General features: G+C 43.1%; 1 protein-coding gene across 2 annotated transcripts in view; it reads left to right on the forward strand.

The window, feature by feature from the left end:
• ETNK2 (ethanolamine kinase 2) overlaps nt 1–14,376 on the forward strand; it is a 28,323-nt gene extending 13,947 nt beyond the window's left edge. The window contains exons 2-8 of one of the 2 annotated variants that reach the window (XM_053245370.1): nt 1,496–1,755; nt 7,613–7,750; nt 8,351–8,499; nt 8,676–8,759; nt 10,040–10,233; nt 11,459–11,532; nt 12,493–14,376. In XM_053245370.1, the coding sequence (XP_053101345.1) occupies nt 1,496–1,755; nt 7,613–7,750; nt 8,351–8,499; nt 8,676–8,759; nt 10,040–10,233; nt 11,459–11,532; nt 12,493–12,565 (972 nt within the window). In that variant the 3' untranslated portion in view covers nt 12,566–14,376. The remainder of the gene's footprint in view (nt 1–1,495; nt 1,756–7,612; nt 7,751–8,350; nt 8,500–8,675; nt 8,760–10,039; nt 10,234–11,458; nt 11,533–12,492) is intronic. The other variant, XM_053245371.1, reaches the window with a different exon arrangement.
• Nucleotides 14,377–20,048: the final 5,672 nt, after the last annotated feature.

Here is a 20,048-nt window from a genome sequence, read left to right on the forward strand (position 1 = left end):
GCACACATGCATTGTGACTTACATGCAGGCAGGTTCGGCCAGCAAGAAGCCAGAGAAGCCCCGCTCTCTTGTAGACACAGCTTGGTTCCTTGGAATACAGTTTCATTCTCCCGTCAGAGCCACAGAAGATTCTGAGCTTAGTGTGTTCTTCCTAGGGGTGTGCAAAATGTTTTGACATCGAAACGTTTCGACTCAAAACAGGTCATTTTGAGTGTCTCAAACTTGAAACAAAAAGCCCTTTAAATAAAGGGCCTGTTTCAAGCTCGGAACAACCCGGTTTTGATTCAAAATGTTTTGGGCACCATTTTGGAGGCCTGTTTTTCCTTACTAATTGGTTTTCTGGCACTGACTTCTGACTGGCTTGCAATCTCCATGCTTCTTGGTTAGCTTGTTATCATACAAATGGGGGCAGAGCCATCATTGTGTGAATGGTTTCAAAGAACCTGGGCCACCAATGAAAAAGGCTGCTGAAGCCCACAGGGGGACATGGCTCGGGCTCCGGAAGAGCCCAGAGCGAACTCTCCCACGCCCAGGCTCCAGAGAGCTCCTCCATTGCTGGAAGGAGAGAAAGGGAAATAAAGGCTGTCAGGCAGCAAATGCTGCCTGAAATGGATGTGGGGGAGCGGGGGGGAAGCTCGCTCGGGCTCTCTGGAGCCCAAGCCACGCCCGCATGTGCATGACATCACTAGAGGGCCTGCCAGGCGGGGCCAGACACAAGCCACCGTTCGTCTGGTTCCACACCTGCATACAAATCAAGTGTTGTCATGTGCAACTGTGCTCTCATTGGCTGGGGGGAGGGGGGAGCTGAAAGGAGGGAGTTTCAAAATGTAGGGATCCTATCCTATGATAGGCTGTTAAAAATGTAGGCTCCTATGGGGGTTTGGGGAAAAGGTTAAAAACCTGTTCAAAATCTCCTGTTTGCCCATTTCTTTTGTGCATTGGGTGGCAGGTAGCACCCATCATGCCCTACCCCAACCCACTTTGGTGTCCCTTGGAGCAACCCATGGGGAACAATTGAGTGTTCCAAGTTTCCCCATTGTTCCCTATGACTGAAACTCTTGAAATGTTTCGAGGTCTGTTTCGTTGAAAGGATCGGGTCAACCACTGTTTCGCCGAAATGTTTCAGCTGTCCACGTTTTGTTTCAAGCTCAAAACAAAACATAAAATCCATTTCATGCACCTCCCTAGTTGGGCCTTGCAGACTGAGAGCTTGTGTTGCCCCACCCCCCAGACTTTGGACACAAAAGTGAATGGTAAAAAGAGCCAAAAGTGAATGAGAATATAGTACTTCTCACGCAAGCAGCCAAGTTGGACCTAGGAGGAAGAGGCTCTTATTTTCAGAGATGAAAATACATAATTGCTTCTTCGCCCACCCTCTCCCTCAGTACTTAGAAAAGCAGCATACACATCTAGTCCCTGGCAATACATTTTTCAATTATTGCAACCATGATTGAATCAGCACCTAAGACTAAGAGTGTCTTCATTCCTCCCTAAGCTCTTCACTGATGGCATCACCAACAAACTCATGGCTTGCTTCACGGATGAGAACATGAGGGATGCAGTCCTGGTGCGGGTCTATGGCAGGAAAACGGAACTGATTGTGGACCGAGCAAATGAGCTGAGGAATTTCCAAGTGCTCCAAGACCACGGTTGTGCCCCTAATCTCTACTTTACCTTCGAGAATGGCTATTGCTATGAGTTCATGCAGGGGAAGGCTCTGGGACCAGAACATGTGCGACAGCCACAGATATTCAGGTGTGTGTGCAATGGGAGGGGCTTGTGTATTTTCTCCCTCAATCAGATTGTGAAAATGTATTTGGTTAAGATCGATCTGTGTACAATTTTCCCCTCTCTCAAGTTTGTGTCTATCCTTCTCTGGCTCTGTGGCATGAGTTCAAGGCATATATTGCGTCCATATATTGCAAGCACCTGGATGCTTTTTGTGAGTGCATCCAGTCTTAGATATTTATCCCCACAGAGATGTATCCTTGTGGGAACTAATTCCAGTTCTAGCAAAAAGGGTGTAGGAATAGCAGGATTTATTCAGCTAAAGTAGTTATATCCTACCTGCCCAGCAAAGCAGCTAATCACCATGTTTATACTGTAATACTAAGATGCAGACAGCATAGTAGACTAGAGGATGAGGTATGTTAAGATAAATCAGAAATCTTCAATCTTATAAACAGACCTTTTATAAATATAACTGTATCTGCTTTAAAACTATTTTAGAACTATTAGTTTCTGCTTTAAAACTATTTTAGGGTTATTTAAATTAATAATGAAACGTAACGGAACAAAAATTAAAGTGATATTTTAAATTGATCTGAAACATCAATTTAATGTGTAACTTAATGTATAGGTAATAACATTCTAGTTATTACCTATAAAGCCCTTAACAGCTTGGGTCCAGGGTACTTAAGAGAGCCTTCTTTGTCATCAGTTTTGTCACCTGTTGAGATCATCTGGAGAGGTCTGGTTATGGTTGCCACCAGCTTGTTAGGAGAATCGGGACCAGGCCTTCTCCATGGCTGCCCTGGGATTTTGGAATATGTTCCCTGTCAAAATATGAGCATCTCTATCTCTGTTTGCTTTTAGCAAGACCCTCAAGACACATCTGTTCTCTCAGGCTTTTAAGTGAAAATGATTTTAAACTGTTTAATTATTTTTATCCTATGAAATTAACTTTTTTATTCTGTGAAATTGTTTTTATTCTGTTTTATATTTGTTTTAAATTGTGTGGGTACCCTAGAGATACACACATCAGATGGTGAATAAATATGATAGATAAATAACATTCTTAATCCTAATTCTTCCTGCACGATTATCACTAGGCAGCTAATTTAGGATAAACCATGAAATGTCTTTACATGAGATTATAAATAAAAGCCCAATAAGTAAATAGGAATAAAATTTTGAGGCATAATACCAAGTGCCTTCTCTGAAAGCTGGAAAATGCTGCCCCCTTGGAAGGAAATGCTTCCACATTAACAAGACTCCTTTGATCTTATGTGAGAGCTTCTCCATAAGAAGGGTCTCCCACACTTTGCAACACCATTGGTTCACTGATGGAATTTCATTAGGTTTCTTTCTCAGTTTCTGCTGCCATTAGAAGGAATAATGATAAATCCTTCTATCTTTGAGAATATAGTATGGTCAAAGATAAATTTTATCAGTAAGAATGTTGGACTGTTGGAGACCTGACTAATTTGGTCTGTGTTCAAAGATGTCACATACACTCTTTCAAAAGGTTTAAAAGTTTGGGTAGCTCCACCAGACTTGTGAATAAGTCCCTTTTTGGCCATACCTCTTCCAAGTATTTATTTATTTAGTACATTTATATACAAAAAAGTCCCTGGGCGGTTCACTATATAAAACCAATTAAAATAATTTAAAATACAATAAAAACCCTAAGACCAAAGCTTTAAAACTATAAAATAAAAGCCTGACTAAACAGGTATGTTTTAGGTCCTTCTTAAAAGTAGGCCCTCTTCTGATTTAAAAATACTTAAAATAAATAAATAAAAAACCTTCCAAGAATTGAGTACCATTGACTGACATTCTGATTAATGCAGTATTGGCGCTCCTAACAGTAGCATCAATGCTGTGCTAGGCCCCGTGTTAGTCTCCATGCTTCCGAAGTGCGAGTGTCCTTCTACAAGAGCAAAAATAAATTTGAAGCTTGCCCAAGGTCAATGATGTGTTTCTGTTCTAACAGAGTGATTCCCAAGTGTAGGTAAACTCCAAAACTATGTGTTGTCTTTTTGCAGATATATCCTGCAAACAAGCATAATCTGCACCTGAGTATATCCTGTGGAAGATTGTAGGGATGTGCATGAAATTTGCACGAATTGATTTGAATTCGAATTGATTTGGAACCATTGAACAGTGTAGATTGGTTTGAATTTGCCTGAATTTGAATCAAATTTGGGTGAATTCGCTGGATTTTTATTCCAATTCGAGCAAATTCAAATTGATTGAAATGAATCTTCACTCTGTTCAATAGTTCCAAATCGAATCAATTCAGATTTGATTCAAATGTGAATCGATTCAAGCACATCCATAGAAGACTGACCCTACTGTGGTGGTGTTTTTTTTAATTGCCCTGCATTTCCCGCACTGGCCACTCACCATTCGAGACCAGTCTGCTCTACCTTGCTGCTCAGTGCTCCCTGTTGCCCCAGCCAGATCTCAGTTGGCTAGTGGCCTTGCCACCACCTATTGCCATTTCCCAACCAACTCTTATGGGGCTTAGCAGCTGGATAGGCTCTTCCCATGCTTGTTCACTCCGAGAGAGGAAAGAAGCCAGCCAGCCAGCTTGCGCTGTGCAAGCTAGCTGGGGAATGGCAGCAGGGAATGGCAAGGCCGGGAGTAGCACTGGAAGAATAAATTTTAGATACCCCACACCCATTTAGTTCCCTCCACCCCACCTTGCAGGATGCAAAAAGAAGAAGAAGAAAAGGTATAACTCATGGGTTATATTTGAGAAAATACAATATTTGCACTCTTGGACAAGGGCACACATGCTTTGGAAGTGCGGGGGCTAATGCAGTCCCAACACTGATGTTAGGAGCGCCCATGCTGCCGTCATCAGAATATCAGCCAGTGACACACAGCTTGGGACACTGCCTTTTAAAATATAAATCCATCTTGTTTCCAAATGATTTCACATCTTTACCAGCCTTTAAAAGAGATCTTAAGACCTCTTTTTTTTTTCTTTTTTTAGCCAGGTCTTTAGTAATCTTTGAATGTTTTTAAATTGTGTTAAACTGTTTTAACAGTTTGTCTTGTGTTGGGTTTTTTGTTTGTGAACTGCCTAGGGCCTTTGGAGTCAGGTGGTATATAAATAAAATAATAAATACCTTTTTGAATTGAAAATTGAATGTTTTCACCCAAATCAGCATTCCATAATACCCTTAAATGAATTAAGGACTACCCTTAAATGAATAACCTAGAGCAGGGTTTCTTAACATTGGGCCCCCAGATGTTGTTGGACTACAACTCCCAGAATCCCCAGACATGGGCTTTGTGGCTGGGGATTCTGGGAGTTGTAGTCCAACAACATCTGGGGGCCCAAGGTTAAGAAACCCTGACCTAGAGTAATGTTATGCACCATGGCTGACATGCATAGCCTTGTGCCTCTGTAATGCTGCACCCCTGGGCTGCTGCAGACCCCTAAGTCAGCCCCAACACTGTCAAGAATGGGCAGTAGCACAAGCAGTGCTTTTTCAGTCTCCCTGTTGTGAATGGGGGAAACTGTGGAAGCGCTGCTTGTGTTGCCGCCTGTTCTTGACAGCGTTGGGGGTGCCTTAGGGGGCTGCAGCAGCCCTGGGGCTCAGCTTTCCAAAGCTGTAACATTGCACATCATATCAGCCGGTGAGGATTAAACCTCTGCTTCCTGAATTCTAAGAATCAGATTCTCAAGGGTGTCTGACCTCTTATTTTTGAACAGACAAGCTTCCGAGTAATACACTAAGGGCCCTGTAGATGTTGATACCATTCAGTGTGTATGTCAGACATGTGTTGTTTGCTTCTGTTCTTTGCTCATAAATACTTGACCACAAATAGTGTTTGAATCTATGCATGCTTTTGTATATCTCTGTTTCAGATTAATTTTGTATTTAAGACACTTTTTAGGCCAATGAATGATGCTTTGGCAGCGGGGGGGGGGTGGTGTCCTCTTTACTTGTATTGTAACCTAGTTCATGATTACTCAAATTTCAACTTCTCATGTCAGCCCTGGCCTTGAGGAGGGTTGGTTTAAATGGAAGCTGAGCATTTTGGAGACTGTGGTCCTAAGCACTGAGCTTCTTGGTTCTTCCTGCATGTCTTGTACAGCAAAGAGTTATCATCAGAATAGGTGGAAGGAAATCAGGTGACAGGAAATTACTGCTTCAGAGAGAATAGCATCACTTCCTTCTGCCTGATCAATGTTCAAGACATGCTTGTATTCTTCTAAATGAACTCTCCAATGGGCATTTTAGGGACACTGACCTGTCTATCTCTGATCAACAGTGCTCTTGTTGGTCAACACACGGTCTGGCACTGACTGACCTTGACCAGAAAGGAATCAATGGCTCTGTGACTGACCTCAATGAAAGAGGAAAGAGAAAACTTAACCCTTGGCTGTACAAGCATTCTGATTGATTTCACTTAGCAGATACAGTGTGGATTCTCAACATCATGTAGCAACAGAGAACTTTCATATTCTGCTGAGCTGACATATTGTAGTGATAAAAAAACCAGAGCCAGTAGAGCACTGAACTTTCACCACTCTTCATAGTCCACAGACTTGTATTTAGCAGATAATCAAAATTCTTTAGATTTAGAATGGATAGAAATAGACTTTGGGGGGCAGTGATGATTCTCTCACCTCACCTCCCATTCAATATGAAATACAATTCCAGAATCAGGAAAAAAAGAGTGAAGGATCTGGGCAATGTTAACGGCAATTCTGCATTATTTACAGGAGAAACCACACCACAATTGGTGTGACTCTTGAGTTTTGCTGTACATATTGCTTATAGGTAGGCAAGTGAAAGAGTTACTGGTTTAGCAATTCACTCTATAATGATTTCTCCTCTAGGTTGCTAATGAACCAATATCCAAGTGCCTTGGTAGACTACAGTCCAAGCCCAGAAGTGGCAGCATCCTTTATATAAAGCATAAGTAGTCAGTGGAATTTCTGTGATAACCTTGACCAAAGCAGGATTGTTATATTTGAAAGGCAACTTTCATTTACTTGTCCTTTCAGAATGGAACTACAGATCATCAAGAATGTATAGTTCAATCACTCATGCTAAACTTAGGAGCTGCTTTTATTTATTTATTTATTTATTTATTTATTTATTATTGTTATTGTTAATTCGATTTCTATACCGCCCTTCCAAAAATGAATCAGGGTGGTTTAAACAGAGAGGTAATAAATAAATAAGATGGCTCCCTGTCCCCAAAGGGCTCACATTCTAAAAAACAAACAAACAAACAAAAACACGATAGACACCAGCAACAGTCACTGGAGGTACTGTGCTGGAGGTGGATAAGGCCAGTTACTCTCCCCCTGCTAAATAAAGAGAATCACCACAGTAAAAGGTGCCTCTTTGCCCAGTTAGCAGGGTTTTCTTTTGGAAAATGTGAACTCCCTATTTCTATTGTCCAGCCCTCTGTATGGTGTTCTGCTTTCCAAAATAATCACTGTGGCTTCAGACCTATAATACTTACCTGGAAGTAATTCCCATTAAATAGTGCAACTTCTCTCTGAGTAGATATGCTTAGGATGGCAGTGTAACATGGTGTTTTCTGTGAAATGTATGGGGGAAGGATAGAGGGAGTAAAGCTAGCATCACTGAAATCTCTGAAGCTGCTCCTTCATACAGAGAAAATAACTGACATTTAGATTTTTAAAAAATAGTAAAACCACGTAGCACTTTAAAGTCACCTAAATATGTGGGATTGAATTCTCTCCTATCAGGCTGGAGTTTTGGAGTGGGTATCTGACTATAATCTTTGAACCAGTATTTGCTGTTTTCTAGAGGCTGTTGTGGCTCCTGTTGGGAGCAGAGGATTTTGTTTAAATGGGGCCACTGAACAACTGTATCTTTGTGATTGATTTTAGGTTAGTAGCCCAGGAAATGGCAAAAATGCACATAATTCACACCAATGGGAGTCTTCCTAAGCCGTGCCTGTGGCATAGACTGCGCAAGTACTTTAACGTTGTGAAAACGGAGTTTGTCAGAAAGGCATCACAGTCCAGGTAAAGAAAGCAAAGGCTAATCTCAGTGATGGCACTCAGCAGCTTGGTTGAGTATGGTGTAGAAATCTTATGCATAGTGGTCAGGGGGCCATACTTTGGGTGCAGGACCCAAAGTATGGCCCCCTGACCACTTGTATATTGAGCCTTTAGGTTTCATGCAAAGGCTGTTGAGGCATTAAAGCATTCTTTAGGACATGGTCTTATCCTTAAGATGGATCTTGGTGTGCTAGTGAAGTCAGCTTAGAAATTAAGGGATGTACTTCTTAATCTTTCAATTCTGACCATCTACATGAGGATGAGACCCACTGGATCACTCTCTTATGTGGCTTCCGTTTGTGGTCAGATGGGTGGGTTAATGTTTACTGCTAGTGAGCATGGGCTAGATACAGAATTATGACTCCAAGCAGATCTCCCAGCCATGTATTTTTATGGAACTGCTTCACTGAAACTGGGTGAAGTATTAGTCTCATTTGATAATTGGGATGAACAGTCTTTCTCCAGAATAAGTGGTCCCTGTTTTAGAAATCTTACCAGTTTCAAAAAATAAAAAGGTTTACTGTCAGCAAGTGGAAATGACATCACTTCCTGTTTCTTTCCAAGCCTCTGTCCCGAAGTGCACATTCCCAGCCTAGAGGTACTAGAAGAAGAGATTTGCTGGATGAAGGAACACCTCTCCCATCTTGGATCTCCAACAGTCTTCTGCCACAATGACCTTTTGAGCAAGAACATCATCTACAATGAGGCAGAAGGTTTGTTACTTTATACAGAGCTTTCTAAAATACATGGAGTTTTCCAAAATGTATGGATTTGTATCCTGATAAGAGCATTCAAAATACACATGAGGAACCCTCTTGTCCCCTTTTTAAGAAGCCACCACTCCATCCAAGAATCCACTCCAACTATTTCCACATTTGCTTTTCCTTAGGTCATGTCCGGTTCATAGATTATGAATACACTGGTTACAACTATCAAGCGTTTGACATTGGGAATCATTTTAATGAATTTGCAGGTGAGTTAAACTCCCCCCCTTTTCTCACTGGAAGCAGGAAATACCCCTCCAAACCCTTCTAATCTGTCTGAAGAGACATCAACTTAGGTCCCCAATGTTCCCAAAGTAGATGTATCATTCAGGCAAACTTACAGGTTCCTATGATCTTATTTTGATCCCAGATAAAATTATGATTTGTTGGCCCATGCCCACATAGGACACTGTTGGCCAGTCAGTAGCCATGAACCTGCCCAGCATGGACTTTGCTGACCCCTTGCTCCCATTCTGCCATATGATGGCTGCATAGAGACCCCCTCTCCTATGGTCGCTCTTCAGTGGCTGTTTACAACCCACCACTCCACCTCACTGAACCCACTGCTGTTTTCTTTCTTGACAACACGTTCTGGGGAAAATAGAAGGTAGATCCTAAATAGAGCTCTCACATAATCTGGACATATAATTGTTTTTAAAATCACAAATCTCTGAAACAAAAATATTCATACTACTATACAGCCAAGTGGGTCCTTTTAGAGCAAGCAGTAATTTTCGGTTGTTGCAAGATTATTTATTTCCTTCCCCTCTCTCTATTTCTGGCTCAAAGGTCAGACCAGATGCAAGCTCCTTTAGAAAGGGCCTGCTTGTAATTACCTAGATCTCTATATTAAGTCTCTACTAACAGAGCTTTTATAATACAGGAAATCATTGTATGACTAATTATCCCTGCTATCATTCTAGCTTGTGCTCTGTTCCATTTGTATCATAAAAAAGCCAAGCAGGGTCAAATTGGAAGGCTTTCAGAAGGGATCTGCAAGAATGGATGCAGAGGGTTCAGTCTGTGGTCTTTCTCCAAAACTAAAGCAGTGTGTCAGGTGGAAAACTAGCTTATTTTTGACACCTGTTTGTGTCAAGCAGACATGAAAAAGGGATTAATGCACAACAGCCATAATGGCTAGATATGTGGAATTCCTTCCCCCAAACATTGTTATGCTAGGGAATTTTCTATACCACTTTCAACAACAAAACATTCACAAAGCAGTTTACATAGCAAAAGGAAGGAGAAGATATTTGCCTGTTCCGGAGGGCCTCCCAGTCTAAAAAGGGAGACATCAGCAACAGCCACTGGAGAGATGCTATGCTGGAGCTAATAGAGACATTTGCTCTGGTGACCACTGCTAAATATGAGAGCTGCCACCTTAAAAGGTGCCTCTTTGCCCAGTTCACGGGAGTAACACTGTAGCCACCAGCTGTCCTCATTGCCTATCTCATCTCATGCTCTATCAATTACCTGTTTCTGGTCCTAGGACTGAATGAGGTGGATTACAACCTGTATCCCTGCAGAGAGACCCAGTTGCAGTGGCTGAGTTACTACCTGCAGGCCTACAAGAAACTAAGTCAGCAGGACCAGTGTGGTGGAAGCAAAAGCAGAGGAGAAAGTGGACATGTCTCTGAAGAAGAACTGGAGACCCTCTATGTGCAAGTGAACCAGTTTGCTTTAGTGAGTGTGTACATCCTTAAAGGGCAGGTGTAAAGGAAAAGAATGGTCATTTGAACACAGGCCCCATGACCATCTGGGGGTTGGTTGGAGAGCTTCTACCGCATTAGCAGAACACTACCAGAACCTCTGTTTGGGTCAGCAAACCCAGGAAACACATGATTAAGCCAGGCACAGTGTCCATTGTTGAAACTGGGAGCTGAAAGTCCTCTGAACTTTCACAAAGCCTTCCTAGCATACTTTGTGCTGCCAGCAGACTAGAAAGTTTTATTATGTCAACAGCTGCTTTCTAGCCACAAAGGAGCAGGAGGTAGACCCAGCCCTGCTGAAGCTACTCCAGCTACATGATCATAGAGTGTGCTTTGCAGAGTGGTGCATCCATAGATGTGCCACAGTTCTGTGTTTCCATGCCTGCTGGGTCCTGGTGGCTAGATAGAAGAGGCGAGTGGGTTCACACAACCAGAGAATCAAGATAGGAAAACTCTCTCCTCCCTTGGTTAAGAGCAGGGTTGGAAAGCAAGGTTACCCTTCTTTGAGCGAGCTAGGCTGGAGGATTTTTTAGAGTTCTCACGATCATGCAAATTTTGATGATGATGTGAACCAGGTCACTGTAGATCATAGAAGGGTGCACCACTTGCATCCCTGTGGGGGGCCTATTTAAGTGCTTATCACTGTATACCTATTCAGATATTATGTTGTACATGCATGCTGATGTCTGTACACATGTACATGTTTTGTGTGAATGGCTGTTCATTTTAAAAATGAACCTGGGTACAGACTCCCTCAAATGCAAGGTACAGATAGAAAGTGTACTATCTATCTATCTATCTATCTATCTATCTATCTATCTATCTATACACACATATCTAGAGAGAGAGAGAGAGAGAGAGAGAGAGGACATAATGTCCGTATGTGCATACACTACTCAGATTTTATGTTCACTGAACATGTGTTAACCACTGAAAAGTATTTTTCTTACAATTTTTAAATTTTTCAGACACAATGAAAAACTTTATAAAAACAAAGAAACATCAATTTCCTGGTTCACTATGAACTATGTGCAGAAGTGGTTTCTCAGACTTGGCCCAGGACAAAAAAAAAGCATGTTTGTATCAAGAGCCAGAAGATTGTGTTAACCCTGCTTTTAAAATGTTGTGTCAGTGTTAACTAATTTTTTCACTCTCACACTTCCCAAATGTATGTCCTTGATATTTATCTTCTATTCCAGGCCTCCCATTTCCTGTGGGCTTGCTGGGGCCTGATCCAAGCCCAGTTCTCTACGATAGACTTTAATTTTGCCAGGTGAGTCTGTCTGTGTTGCAAAAATTGCCCTCTCATTCATGCAGTGGAACTTTCAATTACTAAACGCAGCAAAGGTGCTTTGCCTAGTGTCTCACACACGTAGTGAGAATGTGGGAAGAGCATCTGCTTGCTTGCATGCAGATGGTTCCAAGTTCCCGCCCTGGCATCTCCAGATAGGGCTGAGAGACTCCAGCCTGTGACCTTGGAGAAGCCGCTGCCAGTCTGTGCAGACAATACTGAGCTAGAGAGACCAATCGATCTGACTCAGTATAAGGCAGCTTCCTATGTTGGCCATTGTGCTGTGAATGATTAATGTATGAGTGTGTGAATGGTGGATGTGAAGTGTGTGTGGATGGGAATCTGATATTGAGCCCTTTCTGACAATCCCATAATAGGGCTTGAGGGTGAGCAACGGGGAAGGCTTCAGGAGCTTACCTTCCCCACAGATGATCCTGCTGCTGCCTCTGGGCACACGAATCGCATGCCCAGATGTTCTGCTGCTGCCTCTGGCAGTGTGGGGGTAAGGATGCATTGTCCCATCCCCCAGAAATCCCACAATTCACCACACGAGTGCATGGTGCATTGTGGGGATCTCTCCAGCACTGGCCAGGAGCTCCACACTTCTCAGAGCCAGTTAGATGCAATTAAGGGCACAAGCACACCCTTAACCTCAGCTGATCGGTGGGCTTCTTTGATGCTGTCAGGAATAGGATCCACATGGATCCCAGCAGTTCCCTAGCCTGGGTTAGGCTGCACATGAGAACGGGGGGGGGGGGGCGGGGGCGGCAGAGTCTATAAGAAAGATACTGCAAATAAAAAATGCCTGTGAATTTTTGCAGGTCCCCAGTTGTGTACACTAATGATCAGAAGACACAAAACTACAAATGTGGAGATGTTCAGTGTAACTAGATATAACGGAGGTCTATCTCCCTTCCTCTCTTTCTTTCTGTTTCTCTGCAGGTACGCAGACATAAGATTTAAACAGTACTTTAAAGCAAAACCTGTGGTGACAGCCCTCAAAACGTCAAAGTGAAGTTCAAGTCCAAAGAGTCTTCTGGTTCACAATATTCCATACTTATTTTCTCTGGTCTAAAGCACCTGCTTCCCTGACCTCTGAGATCAATCTCTCTTGCAGTTGCTTGAAAGGTGAGAGGTCAGACACCGTGAAACAAGAATGGAAAAGGAAAGCATACCTTCTATGAAGCCAAAAATTAAACCGAGTCCCTGGAACCTGGCTATGCCACCCATGGATTACCTGCCAAATGTTGTTGCTTTCAGAAGGTGATGTTAGGACACGGCTGCTGCCCAGAGATTTCATTCACAGACTGTGGGGTATTAAGGAATGCTTCAAGTGCTTGTAGGCTTAAAGGGTGGGTGACAAGGGGAGGCTGGCTTAAAGTTTTGTGTGGCCTTAAGGGTCGAGCTGAATGGAATCTTCTCTGTTCCCTGGTTGTGGGGAAAATGGATCAATATAGGTTTTAGTAGCCATAGCATTCTGCTCTTTTGGACCTGGGCTAAACAGAACTGATAGGAACCTTGCATCCCTTTCTGACTTACTCCATTGCCCACACACACACACGAAGGATTTTTCTTCTTTCTTATGATATAGCCAGACAAGAGATTTTGGAACAAATCCTGCAAGGCCCATCAATGGTTCTTTTAAAGGTGCAGAGAGATAGGCAGCAGGAAAGCCCCAAATCTTAAAGAGATATTTGGAATTTGGTCAAGTTGCGAACCACTGAAACAGTTTCCTGCCCCATTAAATGGTGAAGGGTTGTCTGTACTGCATATTTACTATAGCGTAGTGGTACTTCCGCATGTATACAGTAAATGCCTGAGAATCCATGCAGGGACCATATGTGTGCATACAGTTCAAGCTGCATCATTTTGAGAAGAGCAGGTGTTGCTGGCCAAAGCCTAATGAGGGAATAAACCCATACAAAGAGAGGTGTTCATTAGCAAAATGGGTGTTTCACGTTTACCCAGTACTGGTTACCACTTGTGGGACAAGTTCACATGTCCCTTGCCTTGTGCAGGTGCCTGTTTCACTTGGCACACCGCTGGGTTATATTACCAGTTAGCCTATATTTTCCTGAAGTACAATTGCTCAGATTGCCCCAAATCTGCTGCACAAGTCTGTGCTCTTGTGCTGCTTCAGTATTTTGAGCATGAAAAATAATACATTCGTCCCTGAAACTAGAGCACATTTCGAAAAGGCAATTTATAAGGATAGCCAGTAAAGCTTAGGGGCCAATCAACATTTCACATCTAGCAGTGACTAGAAGGGGAGATGGCCACAATGGCAGAGCAAGCCCAGCAGAGCGGTAAACGGCAGCGTAGACATGTTCAGAGAGAACCACACACACACACACGCACACCCTTCTCCTGTCCCTCCTCTAAACCCCTCAGCATCTACCCTTACCTTGTACGCACATGTACCTTTCTGTCCTTAGACTATGAAAAAGCTGGAACCAACTTGAATCATTCCTTAGGAACCATGAACAGCTCGTGCAGTGCTTTGCCTCATAAGGAGACCATTGGGTTTCTCTGGAAAGAGGACCAGCCTATGCATACTACCTACAGGTTCCTTAGTCAGAATAAGGAAAGCACTTGACTTCTCACAAATCTGAGCCAGCCTTCAGCTCTTACTTTCCTTACAGATGGAGGAAAATGGGATGGGAGAGGGAACTGGAGTGCCCAGCCTTTGAGTCCATATATGGCTGAGATCATGCAGCAAGAATTTACTAAATACCATTTTACTACCTGTGTATATATATTTTTCCCCCATGAGCTTTTATTTTGCTTATGAATAGACTGAAGAGCACACGATCCCTTGCACCCCCATGCTGTCTCGTACTGCTTTGTTAGGGATTTTAATATACGAAATGATAAGATGTTCACTGAATATGTATTTTGGAGCAAGGATAGCAACAGTAAGCCTCCTGCAGTCTTCTAATTACTGTGGTGCTATAATTAATTTCCTTACCTACAGGCTACAGCTCTCAGGATCTGATTCCCTGTGGCTTCTCAGCACTGGGTATAACTGGTGTCGAGCAGCTGTCGAGAGAGGCCATTAAATCCCTCCTAGGCATTGCTTCGCCCAGGTAGGGTGCAGCATCCATTAGTCGCAAAAGCAGAAAGATGGGAAACAGGGCAGTGACTTGAGGTCTAGGTGTTCGTGTTCTAGCACTGTCCATAGGTGATGTGAACAGATGTGCTCCAATCCATACAGGGATTTTAAAGTCTGTTCTTAGTGCAAAGAAAAACGTAATTGACTGACTTTATCTGCAGGGCTACAAAAACAGAACTAGGCCTGAGGAGACACACAGAGACTTGAGCTTGACTGCACTATAGTCTTTCCCCACAACCCCAATGGACACAGAGCAGAGAAGGTGTGGTATCTGCTGCTCTGTCCTTCCAGAAGGAGTTCTTAATTCCAAGAATCTGTCTCTGAGGCCTGCATGAGCTCAGGCAATACAAATGATGGATGTTTATATACCGCTTTTCAACAAAAGTTCTTAAAGCAGTTTTTATATACAAATAAATAAAATGGCTCTAAGTCCCCAAAGGGCTCACAGTCTAAAAAAAATTCAGATTCTTAGAATTTTAAAAACTCCATCCAGAGGGAGAAGGGAGCAGTGGACCTGCTGGGAAAGACTAACCAAGTTAAGCTTGTGTCTTCTTGCATCTCCGCAGGGCTACTTCTGTTTTCATAGTGCTGAAGAGAAAGTCGGCCATTGTACTTTGACTGGTGGAAGGAATTTAGCCTCCTCGGAACCTTCATATGCTCCCTTCAGAGTTTCTTTTTTAGAAATACAGTCCTTGGGCTAATTCATATGATTTGGGTCTTGTGGTGTTTGGAGGGTGGGTGTTCTCCCTGCCCCCATATGGGGAACCTGATCTTGCAAAGCAGATCAACAATGTTTTTTGCTCACCAGAAAACACACTAATAAGGGTCAGCTCACACCTCACATTGTGGAAGGTTTACACAGAAGTGGCAATTGCTTATCTGTGAATGCAATACAGTGGGTGAAAAGGAAACTCCAAGATCTTGGCTATGACCATATCCACAGTCATCAATGATAGTTGTCACAAATCTTGTGAGAATTGTAAGTTTCCACTTCATATACACTACTATCTCCATGCAGGAATGATTTCAATGTTTGTTTGGAAGCTTTTTTTTTTGCAATCATGGCCCTAGAAAAAAATAATTCTTCTGGCAATGAAGTGGCTATGCAGATTCTGAAGAGGCAAGCTCTGCCTTCCATGCACAAGCGAAATGCAGTAATTTCAGGAGTGGGGGCAAAACTTCCCCAGGCTGCTGCACCCATAGCACACCTATCCAGTAAAAACCTAAATGTCAGTGGTCTCTTAAAAACTTAGCCCGCTCAATGCATTTTAGACAGGATTGCTTCACAAGAACAAGCTCCACGTCCTACAAAGCAAGCAAAAGCACAAACATGGAAAGATTTATGAAGATAATGGCTCTCTGATTTGTTGAAAGTGTGATACAGAGGCAAGACCTTGAGGTGCCTGGAGGTTTCAAGCAGCATTAGCATTTTTTAATTTTTTTTATAAGACTGGACTCTTATTCAAAATATTTCAACTTGTAGCCTAAGGTTTTCTTCCTCTTGAACAGGGCTGCACAGCTTTGGGCCTCCAGCTGTTTTTGGACTAGAATTCCCATCATTCTTGGCCACAGTGGCCAATAGTTAGGGATGATAGGTGTTATTGCCCAAAATAGGCAGGGGTGGTGGTGGTAGTGGTGGCTGAAGTTGTGCAGCCCTACTCTGGAAGGGAGGACTCTAGAGTAAAGGGTCCTTGCTTGGGAGGACAACTTCTTCCTCTGGTGGAAGGAAATAGTAGGCTACAACCCAGGTGTGTTAAAGGGCCATAGCGATCATGCTGTATTTGTGTGACCTTCTCAGTGTTTGCCTCACTAGGTCAGAGTGTGCAGGGGCAGTGTGAAATGACATCTCTTTAGGGAGAGCCTGGACTGCATCAAAACAGCGGCTGCGCCCTGTGGAGTGCACTTGCCCTCTTGTCATATGTACCACTGAGAACTGAGCTAAATGAGATCAAGTCCTGCCCATTTGCAGTGGAATAGGGTGTGCATGGGTTGCTTGTAACATTACAAATCACTCTTTCCCCAGAACATCCCTCCACCTCCCGCAGTGTAAACACAGTTTGGGTATTTTAGATTTTTTTTTAAAATCAGATGTCTTATGATTGTTTAAAAATATAGTAGTGCAAACAATACTTTAAATCAAAACCAAAAAGATGAACAGCCTACCTCAAGCAAGGGGGAGAGGGAAAGCAGGAAGGAAAGCAAACCCATGAGGAAGCCTTTTGAGACAGGTGTATGTGTCATTTGAAAATGGAAGGCAGAGGAAAGAACACGGGACTTGAGTGGGTGGAAGGAGGTGGTGAGCCAGCTTTCCAGCCAGACTGCCAGCCAGAAAGTGCTGGGGGTGCAGGCGAGAAGAAGTGGGCTGGCCGGCCCACCAACCAGAAGCTGCAGGCGGTGGGGGAGAAGCAGGCCGGGTGGTGGAGGGAGAAGTGGGCCAGCCGGGCAACCGAGGCATACCGGCTCAGCTAGTTGTTATTAATTCGATTTCTATAGGAGTTCTATTGTAAACCACCCTGAGCCATTTCGGATGGGCGGCATAAAAAATTGAATAAATAAATAAAATATACCACCCTTCCAAAAATGGCTCAGGGCAGTTTACCTAGAGAAATAATAAATAAATAAGATGGCTCCCTGTCCCCAAAGGGCTCAATCTAAAAAGAAACATAAGACAGACACCGGCAACAGTCTCTGGAAGTACTATGCTGGGGGTGGATAGGGCCAGTTACTCTCCCTCTGCTAAATAAAGAGAATCACCACATTAAAAGGTGCCTCTTTGCCAAGTTAGCAGGGGTTAGCAGAATCCCAGAATGAAGGATTGATAGCTTCTTGATATTTTGGCTTTTGTTTTGCAAGTCAGTTATAAAGAATAATGGAAAAACAGATACCACTGCCTGAACAGACATTGGAACACAAACCAAGTGAAAACTGGAGTCCTGTACCAAATCATGGTTTCAAGGTACAGGAAATTTTCCAATGGTGAGGAAAATGACCAGAGTAGTTGAGTAACAAGTCCTCTTAATTTTAATGGGACTACTCTGAGTAATTTTCCTTCATATTAGTAGTAATATTGCTAACGTAAGTGGCTTACATTCTATGCAGCCAGCCATGCACCCACAAGGCATGCAGATGTAATGGCTTCACAGCACTCAGCAGTACATGGATGCTCCTAACAACACACTGTAGTGTGTCTTCACTCTACAGTATACAAACCAACACACAAATGATTCAGGAGAGCAAAGCAAACTTTCTGGTACATTTGTATTTTGAATAGCCAACGTATTAATCTACCTTTGGACCACAGAAGCTTAAAGTTAACAGCAACTGTTACTTTACTGGGCGCAAAAGGAAATCTGCTCCTGGCTTTGGATGTTGCAGCCCCTCCCAAAATCCATTGGCTGACATGACATGCAGTTCCAGCAGAGATGGTACGTCCTGTGGCACTGCTGCTGCAGACCTGGAAGCAGCAGTGCCACTGTAGAGTGGTAGCTCAAGAGGTGTTATCACAGTTTTCCCCATTTGCTGCAATGGAAATAGATGTGGCAATGCTGGTAGTGCAACCGCTGGTTCTCTACAGCAGTGCAGCTGCTGCTTCTGTATCTGCAGCAGCATCACAAGTCATGCTAGCTCTGTTGGAACTGTGCAGCACATCGGCCATTGTAAATATTGCTGGATGTGCCTCCCTGCTTCCCCAAAATAACACCGGATAGAAAGCAGTATGATATGAGATGGGCACAACCTTCCTAGCATCCAGGTAGGTTTTCTTTTTGGAATCCTGAAACCCAAACTGAAAGAACTGACCCATTGTTTTAAACTCTCATTTAACAATCCACTGCAAGATTGTGTATTTTAGGGTGTGTGTTTAAAGGATTGGGTTGGAAATGCGCATGTCAGTTACATCAGAACCAGAAGTCAAAGCCATCCACCCTCACATGGGTTGACTACAGGTAACAGATTCCTTTCAGAGCATTGGAAAGAGTTTGAAAGAGATTTCTGCTTATGTGTACACACACATGCACAATCCCCATTTGCCTCTATTAAAGTTTTTGCAGGGGATTGTATGGTTTCAAAAAACCTGTAAAACTTGTTTGTCCAGAGACAACACTGGGACACAAGAGATTTGTATATATCCCATGGGCGAGGATGTCTCTCTCAAACCACTTTCAACTCCCTTGAAAACGATTGTCTGGCTCTAGCCTAAGGTGCTCTTCTAGTGGTTGTGCTGCCACCAATAAGAGGGCTGCGATTGCGCAAGGAGCCTTCACTGTCTCTGCACTGAAAGCTTTCTTGCCCAACAGACCAGGCACAGAGCGGGAGGGGGGAGTGAATCTCTTCCCTCCAAAAGCCCTTTCCACTGTAAACTGCCCAGAGACACAGGTTGTGGGCAGTGTAAACATATGCTACATCAATAAATAAATCTGTTCCTCCAGGGGCATGCACTCCTCAGGGACATATTTATACTAGTGGAAAGGGCTTTTAGAGCAAAATCACCCCCCTCTCCCTCTCTGCACCTGGTCTGTTGTGCAAGAAAGCTTTCAGTGCAGGGACAGTGAAGGCTCCTTGTGCAATCATAGCCCTCCTTCCAGCAGTGGAAGGCTACAGAGAATATCAGCCAATGCCTTTTTTCTTTAGCCTGTGAATGGAGTACGTATCATCTGAAAAGCAGTCTTGATTTTTTTAAAAAAATATCCCTAGAACTAAATAATAATAATAATTAAAAAGTTGGCATATAGGCACATATATATGCAAAGTAAAACAGGGGTAGCTTGATATTTCAAACACTCTGAGAACATAGAACTATAACATATAACTTTTTTAACCATCTTGTGTTTAAATTTTTACTGTAAACCGCCTTGGGATTGCTTTAATGAAAGGCGGTATATAAATTTAACAATAAAACAAATAACTAGAGTCAGTAAAGCTCTACATGTGTGTATACACACACACACACCCAAGATCAATGCATTCTGTAACATCTGAAAGTGATGCTGATGTGCATACAGTTCCATGCACAGAGCTTTTCAGACAGACAGTAGGAGGCCTTAGGCTTGTGGCTAGTGTGTGCAGTCTCTTTTCCCCTCCACATACTGAATGTATGCTTGAGCCAGTGGTATATGGACAAGGCCAGTGTGATGCCACACAGATGAAGGAAATTGGCAGGGGGGACTTATTTGCATCTCCTGTAGAAGTGCTCTGAGGGGCTTACCATGAGTTTTGTAATCCGCGCCAATGTCCTCAGGGCAGCTGTGCCTTCCCCAGAATACCTCCTATATTTCAAGTATAGTCTGGAGACATTCCCAGTCTCCAAGTACAGGAGGAAGATAAAAGGCATAGGGACACGGGGATGGTGGGTGGATGAATTTCAAAAAAACTAAGAACCTTCCAGATC

This window comes from Hemicordylus capensis, chromosome 4, assembly GCF_027244095.1.
Source record: "Hemicordylus capensis ecotype Gifberg chromosome 4, rHemCap1.1.pri, whole genome shotgun sequence".
NCBI classification, from domain to species: Eukaryota; Metazoa; Chordata; class Lepidosauria; order Squamata; family Cordylidae; genus Hemicordylus; species Hemicordylus capensis.